We start from the raw sequence: 10,121 nt of genomic DNA on the forward strand, positions 1-10,121 counted from the left end.
GGGTTTTATTTTATAAGTATATAAGTAGATGGAGTATAAAGTAATTTCGTCCTGCTCAGAATACCACTTCACTTAAAATAGCTAAAGTCTCCTGCGTTGTTTTTGTCCTAGGAGTTTTAATGACCTTTCTCTCTGAATTCTAATAGGATACATGATGGCATCTAGAGCAATTTTTTTCAATAATTCTTTGAGAAATTTTTGATTGTTCGCAAGACCTGAGTTCTGTGATAGGCTCTGGGGATATAGACAGATGAGAAGATGGGCCTTCCCTCTCTAGGTGCTCCCAGTGTCCTAGGAGAGACAGGCTTGGCAACAGAATGAGGATGTGATGAGGGGAACAGTAGAACCATCTTCCAAGAACAGTTTATAGAGGATGAGGAAGGCATCACAGAGATTACAGTCCAACTGGCTTTAAAGGAAACATGGAAAAGTGATTTCCACATGAAGAAATCAATACGTTGGACTGAGATGTACTGGCATCTAGGAGTCTCACACATGCCATGATTTCAAAATTTTAGGTAGAAATCATTTAGGCTTGGTAAACCAGATGACCTCGGAGGCTTCATAATAATTTCATAGATTATTATTAGGGCTTTTTTAAAGCATACCTGAGGATGAATTTGATTTGTTAAAACATTACTATCTCCTAAGATCTTGTGTATATACTAGTATTGAGTTTGAGCAGTCATTTGTAAGATACTGAAAACTGTTCTTGACATTATTATATAAATTGATGTATTCCTTCCCCCCTCTCTTCCCGCTGCCCCCCTGCCCCATCCCTGGCCCTTTTGGTTGTTTTTGCAGTTGGTTAGTCTGTTGCTCATTGGAATCGCTGCGTGGGGCATTGGTTTCGGGCTGATTTCCAGCCTCCGGGTGGTCGGTGTGGTCATTGCAGTGGGCATCTTCCTGTTCCTGATTGCATTGGTAGGGCTGATTGGAGCCGTAAAACACCATCAGGTGTTGCTTTTTTTTGTATCCTTTTTTAAAAGCAGAATTTTTACCCCAATTGAGTTTGCTCTTACCTTTATTGATTACTGTTTTGATAACTACAACTGATTGGAAATTATCATTAGGAAATGAATTACCAGGGGGCAACTCCTAGCATGCCCTCCCTATGTGTATTTGTTCCACCAACATTAGGCATGTTTCTTAGGGTAAAATTATTGTATATTTGTATGTTCCCACTTTCTCCTTTTCACATCATGAAGAATGTATTCTACAAATTACAGTCCTATTTATATCTTGCAAATTCAGTTACATTGAACTGATTCAGTGACCTCTAGACCCCTTCCCAAAGGTTAATATGTAGTTGAGCATTTCAGTGATTGTTTTTTAGATTTTAATGCTAAGAAACCTTAAATACATTTATCTGTACTTATTTCTTGTTTTATATATGCAAGAGTTTTTATTTTAATCTAAATGAAAATCTAATAGATCAGCTTTTAGTTAAATATTAGTATTTTTTATGAAATATCTACAGTGCATTAATAAAAATAAAAATTGTATATATTCTTTGTAAACTTTCTCTAGGCCATTCTGTTTTCTGGTTGAATTCCTTCTAGTACATTCTGAAGTTGTCAATACCTCTATTTTATGTTATTTTAAGAGTATCGAGAAATACCTTAACTTGAATTCTCAGTACATGATCATTCTCTTACTTGTATTTATTGTTCAGTTTTCTGTATCATGTGCTTGCTTAGCCCTGAACCAGGAGCAACAGGTAAGCAAAGACTTTTTTCTTTTACTTTATTACACCTCATAGTATGTGTAGGAAAAAAGGGGGAGAAATGATTGGAATATAAGATTACTGCTCTTTGCTCAGAATGGCATTTCACTGTAGGCAGCTAAAATATTTTGTTCCTGATTGCATTAGTGGGGCTGACTGGACCCCGGAAGCGCCATCAGGTGTTGCTATTTTTCCCATCCTTGAAGTGGAATTTTCCCTTCCCTGGGTAAAAAGTGCTGCTACTGAAAGATGGTCACCCAGTCTTTTCCCACCGTTATGCAGTGAAACATTTGTGATACCATTCTAGCAATTACAGTTTCTACACTCTTAATTTGTAAAACAATATGCATCTCTGTTTAGGGCAATGGAAAATTTGTCTTGCTTCAGTCTAAGAATCTTTTGAACTAAGTGTTTCTTTTAAAGTGCATATGAAAATTAAGACTTTTCATTCTTGGGATAGAAGCAGTGCTTTAATTTTTGTTGCAGATTTAGGTATTGCCCTTTGAAAACTTTTAATTGTCTTACAAAAAATATTTATTTTATGTACACTCAGTATTAAAAGTTGCAGGCTCTAGCTTTATACATTTTGTGCAGGGATAACACATTTCAATGTATATATTAAATGCGTTTTCTAGGGCCAGCTTCTGGAAGTTGGTTGGAACAATACAGCAAGTGCTCGAAATGATATCCAGAGAAATTTAAACTGCTGTGGGTTTCGAAGTTTTAACCCAAATGACACCTGTCTGGCTGTAAGTGCAAAGTATAAAATATTTTTTGGAGATGTATTACATACAGATGAATAATGATTAACATGAAGGAAATGGAATTTCTAATGCTGAATTGTATTTTTAAAATGCTTTACATATACCCATATTATATTCCCTGTACAGTGTTGTATCATTTGTCTCTTCTCAAGTATCCACTCCTGAGGGTACTAAATATCCCAGAGCCCTGCCAGACCCAGATGCTTGTGGTTCTTTGCCCCTAATTTCTTCCCATTCAATTCCTCTTAGAACAGTTGTGAAAGAAAAATAAGAGCAGATCAGCCTTAGAGGTACAGAAGAGCTGGAGAAGAATCTTGGTTTTGAAGCATATCAGGGTAGTAGGAGGGCAGTGGTCTATCCTAAACTGGGGGGCTCTTTAACCAGTAAAACATCCCCAGAGAGGAGGATCCATGGAACTAACCTTCTTTCCTCCCTCCCTTCTTCCCCGTTACAGCTTCGTGCTCTTTCTGTGGGAGCTGAGCTTGCGATAGACAAATTAGAGCCATACCGTTGCCCCAGGCCAGACCCCGCTGTGAGGATAGACTTGGAGCTTGACTCTGCTAGGAAGTTCATGTGTGTTTATCCAGGGAAACTCCTATTACCACCTCTCTAAGCCCTGAGCTGAATTTTCCTTCAATGAGGCCTCTTGTATTAGTTTTCTAGTGCTATGTGACTCACGAACGCCACTCGTGTATTATCTCAGTTTCCGTGGATCAGGAGTGTGAGAATGGCTTAGTTGGGTCCTCCACTGAGGAGCTCACCTGGGTGAAATCAAAGTGTTGGCCAGGGCTGCCGTCTCATCTGAGGCCTGGGATGTTCTGCCAAGCTCAGTGGGTGTGGGCAAAATTTGGCTTCTGGTGGTTGTAGTGCTGAAGTCCCATTTTCTTGCTGGGGGTTCCTCAGTTCCTAGGGGCTGCTCTCAGGTTCTAACTATACAGCCATCTCACAACATGGTGGCATCCGAGTCAGCATGCTAATCTCTCCATTCTGTTAAGATGATGTCTTATGTAACCACACTGTAAGCATGGGAGTGACTGTTTATGGTATCCACAAATCCCATCCACACTCAAAGTGGGGAGGCAATTACTCAAGGTGTGTATAGTGGGCTCGGGATCCTTGGGAGCCATTTAAGAATTTAGGACACTACTAAACAGCCAAGGCCCAAATTGGGTATAATACTCCATCCACTCATTTTTAGGAGGGTTTAGTGTTTATCTGCTTTTTATAATTGTACTTTGATATAAAAATTCTTTTTTTTTTTTAATTGATACAGAGCTGTGTCAAAAGCAGCCACCCATGCTCACTGTGTGCTCCAATAATAGGAAAATATGCCGGAGAAGTTTTGAGATTTGTTGGTGGCATTGGCCTCTTCTTCAGCTTTACAGAGGTATGTACAAATAACTCACTCTCTTTCGACTTTTGTCATAAGGATCTCTGTTTTATATGACAAGAGGGCATGGCATTTTACCTTAGCATGGCCTCTAACTTATGGAATGTATCTATAAGTATCCTCACTGAGAACCAGTATTGTAATCAGAGGAGCTCTGGCTTGAAATCAGAAGACCTCACAGACCTAGTATTAATTTTATACAGAGTGAGATGCTTGATTATTAAATTATGTAAAATTTAATGAACAAATGAAATGAGTTTAGGCTGGGTTATTTCTAGAGTCTCTTCTATTTGTAGAGTTGTATGATAAATGATAATTTTAAATTTAATTTTGGCATAGGTAGGGTATTCACACTGTTTAATATGTATAGTATATAACACACACATATACATACATATGAAGATATGCTTTGAAAAATTGCCTCCAAGCCCATCCCCCATTATTTCTAGCCTTCCAAAACCTACAGGTAAACACTATTATTAATTTCTTATTAATTTACCAATCAATATTTATCATATTGATTAATACACTTATGTATAATATATGTGTCTGTAAGTAAAACCATACTCGTATTGTTGGATAATTTTGGAGGAATGCTGATTCCTTTTGCAGTGTCTTTATTAAACTCTCAATATCTGTGGACATTTTTTGATATGGCTGAGTTGACAATATGTATCTAAATTAATTTTTTTTTAATTCATACATTCTACTTACAGCACTTTACTTCATGGAGATAATCATATGAGTATATAAAATGAATAGAAAAGAATGTTCATTGTTTATAACACAAACCTTTGGCCAGCTTTTGTTCTTTGATAATGAGCTTGTTAAATTAGAGTGGGTGGGAAGGGACAGTTTTCTCTGCCCTTCAAGTTCCTTTAGCTAGACTAAGAGTCAGACTGACAAGAGACAGATTAACAGGAGAAAATTAAATTTAATATTGTATATATAATGCATATACTGCATTTGTGTATATAATGCATACACTATATGTATATGATGGAGGGTCAATATATAGCACATTATATATATGTGTGTATGTGGATATATTTTTTATTCTATTCAGTTTCCTTTTCTTGAGAATGAAAAATTTACACCTGGCTGTTATTAAAAAAATGGAGATAAAGACCAAGGTTAATATTCATTTTTTAAAAGAAGTCTCCCCTGACATCTTTTCCTATTCTGAGCATTTTTTTTCACTTCACTCTTTCTCATGAAAGAGCTGTCTTACTTGTGGGTTGGTTGTGACATTGATTCAAGAAAATTGATGCACTGTTTAAAAACAATTCTGTGCATTATTCCTTTGTTTCCTTTTAAAAGTAAGATTTTTTCCATGAAAACTTAAAAATATAGATAGGAGAAAAACCAGGATGAGCAATCTCCATATAGCCCATTAGTCAGATTTTTGCCACATGGTTTCCTTTTTATATTTTGAATTTATTTTGAGAATTTAATTCTTTTGAGCAGCTCCATTTTCTTCTCATCAGGTTACATTACCTTCAGTTATGGCTTTTATTTTTTTTTTTTTAAGGACTTTTCTTTTTTAAGAGCAGTTTTTGGTCCATAGCAAAATTGAAAGAAAGGTACAGAGATTTCCCATATATCCTTTGTCCTTACGTAGGCATAGTTTCCCCCATTATCACCATTACTCACCAGAGTGGGATGTTTTTTACAACTGATGAACCTCCATTGACATATCATAATCACTCAAGGTCCGCAGTTTACATTAGGATTTACTTTTGTACATTTTATGGATTTGGACATGTGTATATGTATCCATCATTAAAATATAATATAGAATATTTTCACTGCCCTAAAAATCTTCTCTGTTCTGCCTATTCATCCCTCCCCCTACTGTTTTTTTAAAGTATTAATTCTTTTGAGAATATAAACTCATGGGGACACTCCTGGGTGGTTCAGTCAGTTGAACGTCTGACTCTTGGTTGGAGCTTAGGTTGTGATCTCATGGGTCGTGGGATCGAGCCCCATGTCTGGCTCTGCGCTTAGTGAGGAGTTTGCTTGAAGATTCTCTCCCTCTGCCCTCCCCCACTCATGCACTCTCTCTCTTTCTCTTTCTCTCTAATAAATAAAATCTTTAAAAACAAAGAATATAAAATCATGAGTCTTAGGTATCTTAAGAGCTAAGAAGACTTGGTGTTCTTTCATGGAATCCTGCTCTATATTTTAATATTTTATATACCATATCCTTTGAAACCTGTCTAGAGATTTTAATAATAATTTATCCAACCTGATATTTTCTGGATAGTGATTATTTTATAGGTATACTAACTTTTTAATTTTTTATTCAATATTTTACAGAATCAAAGGAATGAAGCTAACTAATGATTTCCTTTCATTGGTGAGACAGACTTGATTTTGAGCTATTTACAATAGCCGAAAATAAATTTAAACCACAAAAGAAACTTTGATTTAGAATCTGAAAAATAGCTGAGACATGTTAACTTTTAACATGTTAAAATTAGCACTTGTTCTTTGTAGAAACTTTAGAAAATACAGAAAACTTCGAACGTGAAAAATTACATGTATTTACTAACTAAAATGGCAAATAATCAATGTTCATATTTTGGCATATTACCTCCTGCCTTTCTATATTTAATAAATAAACATAAAAATAATGTGTAGGCACATATTTCTATGTAATGAGCTATATAATTTAGTGTCCTGCGTACTAGGCCTAGGTTCTAGGGTCAGTGGAGTTCATGATCAGTTCTAGTCAAAATTACCCTTGAGAATCTTTAAATCATTTTAAGCAGCTTTGTAAACTTAAAATCCATTAGTTATCTAACTTTGATCTTTTTGCATTTCGGGTGTGGTGTCCCTTCCAGACTCTCCCAGGGAGGGAGGGATGAGATCATGGTTCAACAATGGGGCAAAGGAAAAGATCCTCCCATTTTGTCATTTACCACTGAAACGGAGGTATGAACTTTTGGGAAAATGTGGCTTCCAATTATGAGTGTCTAATGTACCCATTTGCTTTGTTTTCCCTGTAACTTACACTATCGGCCTATATCCAAGGCTGGTAACCAAACTATTTAAAACCTCAAAAATTCTCACCCAAAGCTCTCTCCCTATGTGTCAGTGTTTCTGAGACAGGGGAAAGGAAATGATGCTTGGGCAGGTTGGGGGGTGTCAGAGGAGTTGCTGTCCACAACAGGTGTGTAAGTATTTCCACACTGTAAAAACCAGCCTGACTGAGACGGTAGGTAGAATGTTAGCCTGAGAATGGCCTTTGGTACATCAGATTTCCCATACAACCCCGAATGTGATTGAGGGCATGGATTCCAGGTTTGAACCACGGTTCTAGGCCTCATGACCTGTGTGACTGCTACCCTGTCATTTAACCTCTTTGCCTCAGTTCCCTTGCTGGTAAAATGAGGATAATATTCCATCAGGTAGGGTGTCTGGGAGGATTGTTTGAATTTGTGAAGTGTGAAGAACAGAGCCTGTCACAAAGTACTCCTCTTGTGTTTATTAAGTAAATTCCCTTTTCCCCCTGTTATATATATGGCAACCCAAACTTCCCACTTCCTTAAATTAGACTTAACTTTCCTTGATTCAACTCACAAATTACAGTTCCATCACCTCTTACATGTTATAATTGAAATCACTGCCAGTCGTGAATTTTACAGTAACACAGGGATTCTTACTGTTGTAATGGAGAAAATTTTGGATTGGTCATAGTTCTCTAGAAGCAGTTTAAAGGGCTAATGAGTAGTTATGAAGTCAAATAAAATTTAGATGAAAGGTTGGCACAGATCTAAAGTGGAAAATATAATTTGAAATTCATTTTGTTCCATTAAAATTTTGTACCTTTTTCAGTCTAAGAATTTTTTGATTGTTAAGTAAATCAACTTTGAGGTAGCAGAAACAGAATGAGCACATTTCTTAATTAAAAAAAAATTATATTGGTTAATGCTTTGGTGAACCTGTTGTGGGAAACGACATAGTAATAGCTTAGTACTTTTCTAAAATTAGAGATCCCTGTGCCTTGAGAGAGACAGGAATTATATTTTTTAAAGATATGTGTTAGGAAAATTTGTTATTGTGGGGTTTTTGTTATTGCTGAATTTTTCCTCAACCCAGTTTATTTCTCAATTATCAAGATAATGTGATATTTTAGCTACGCAGACAATTCAGTGCTTGTATTAAGCTCCTATTGCTGCTCTAACAAATAATCACAAATGGAGTTGCCTAAAGCAGCCCAAATATATTATCTCCTACTGCTAGAGGTCAGAAGCCTGAAATGCAGGCTCCTCCCAGAGGCTCTGTGGGAGAAGCTGTGTCCTTCCTTTCGCAGCTTCTAGAGGCTGCCTGCGCTCTGGCTCGCAGCCTTGTCCTCCATCTTCAAGGCAGCCACACAGCATCTTCTCTCTGACTCTGCTTCCTGCTGCTTCTGACATCACAGCGCCTTTTCTCGATGTCTCTGATTTTGTGTTGCCTGCCTCTCTTTCATAAGGACCCTTGTGACTACATCAGCGAGCCCGCGCACATAATCTCCCTGTCTCAGCAGCTTTCACCCCATCACTTCTGCCAAGTCCCTGTTACCATGTAAGGTCACCTGTTCTCAGGTGCCGGGGCTCATGATGCAGACATCTCTGGAGGGCCAGTGTTCCTATTACTTGTAGTTAGGGCTTCTAATTTGGGCTACTTCCAAGACTTGAAAGGGAAAAAGAAATCTCTTCCTCTTTGGACAAATAATGCCAAGAACTTCCGAGGTTTCCAAAGTATTTATTGATAAACCGAAGAAACAGATACAACTGTTACTTTCTCTTTCTTCTTCTTTTTTTTTCTTTCATTCCAGATCCTGGGTGTTTGGCTGACCTACAGATACAGGAACCAGAAAGACCCTCGTGCTAATCCTAGTGCATTCCTTTGATGAGAAAACAAGGAACATCTTTCATATTTGGATCTTGTTCACTTTCTCTAACTTAAAGTTCAACTAATTTGCCTGTTTAAGGAAGCAGTATCTGAGAAATTACATTATTATTGACCGTGGAATTATATATTTTTACTCTTACGTTTCTCTAAATGTTTTTCTTTTCCCATTGCTGAAAAAATTAGAAACTTGTGATCTCCTCTGACCCTCAGTGGTACCTGTAATCTACTGTATTCACAGTGTCTGGCACTGTCCACTGTGGCCTTTCTTAGCATTTTTACCTGCAGAAAACTTTGTATGGCACTATTGTGTTGATCATATTGTAAATCTAAATCTACATCTCACCGGAATAATTAATTGTATGTAGCACTGTGCTGTGTAGATAGTTCCTACTGGAAAAAAGAGTTGAAGTTTATTAAAGCCAGAAAGTATGAGATTGTATTATGTTAAATTCAGTTAGGGAAATCCAAAATCCTGCATTTTTTTTTTTTTGTCTTTTTAGGAAAGGTGTATTGTGGTGAAAATTGTTAACATAAAAGTGATAATTTAGTTCTCGTAGTCCTTTCTGATTACACTAATGTAGCATAGAAATAGCTATGCCTTTAGGAATGTGTGGTCTAGTTTTTTATTTTTATAGGTAAGTACAGAGGAGATATGATCTCATGAATGTTCTGATCTGTAATATTTGCCTTCAGCTTTTGAAATGGAATGGGTCTGAGAAATTCAGAAAGTATAGCTATATAATATTCATATTCTTTTATAATAATTTGAAGTCCAAAAGACTGCATTTTTAAACAAGTTACTGTTAATGCATTGGCCCACATAGCAAAAAGATATTTGATTATCTTACAAATTGTTAAATACCTTTTTCATGAATTTTCTCAGTATCGTAACAGCAACTTGTCAAATCCAAGCATATTTGAATGTGAGCTCCCATAATTTGAAATTGAAATAGTATTGTGGTTCTGTATATTATGTTAAAAAATTAAAGAATGGAAACCTTTCCTTGTGTATGAATGTTTCAATTAATAGAAAGTAATGGAAGAATTGCTAAATGGATTACGTGAAGTGGAATTTTTTCCTTTATTGCTTTTTCTTTGACCTAGAGCTGAGTGCTGCCCTTGCTGTGTATAATGCGGCCACGGAGATGCGCTTCCAGCACTAATGTCTACTGGTCATCCTCTGCGAATTCATTCTTGAAATGTTTCAGTGTTTAATATTTTCTCCATAGTGAGAACTATTTTTCAGAAGAGAAGTCATTTGTATTTATTTGGGGGAAAATATGTAAGTTCTTTCATGTTACTGACAATTATTAAGTTCTTGTCTTGCATTCTATGTAGAATA

At 36.5% G+C, this 10,121-nt stretch overlaps 1 protein-coding gene across 1 annotated transcript in view; it reads left to right on the forward strand.

Moving 5' to 3' along the window:
• The window catches only part of TSPAN13 (tetraspanin 13), a 30,985-nt gene extending 21,205 nt beyond the window's left edge, over positions 1 to 9,780 (forward strand). Inside the window, exons 2-6 of the mRNA XM_002917402.4 lie at positions 805 to 972; positions 1,640 to 1,720; positions 2,362 to 2,475; positions 3,764 to 3,877; positions 8,703 to 9,780. Coding sequence (XP_002917448.1) covers positions 805 to 972; positions 1,640 to 1,720; positions 2,362 to 2,475; positions 3,764 to 3,877; positions 8,703 to 8,777 — 552 coding nt within the window. The 3' untranslated portion in view covers positions 8,778 to 9,780. The remainder of the gene's footprint in view (positions 1 to 804; positions 973 to 1,639; positions 1,721 to 2,361; positions 2,476 to 3,763; positions 3,878 to 8,702) is intronic.
• Positions 9,781 to 10,121: the final 341 nt, after the last annotated feature.

This window comes from Ailuropoda melanoleuca, chromosome 1 (assembly GCF_002007445.2).
Source record: "Ailuropoda melanoleuca isolate Jingjing chromosome 1, ASM200744v2, whole genome shotgun sequence".
NCBI classification, from domain to species: domain Eukaryota; kingdom Metazoa; phylum Chordata; class Mammalia; order Carnivora; family Ursidae; genus Ailuropoda; species Ailuropoda melanoleuca.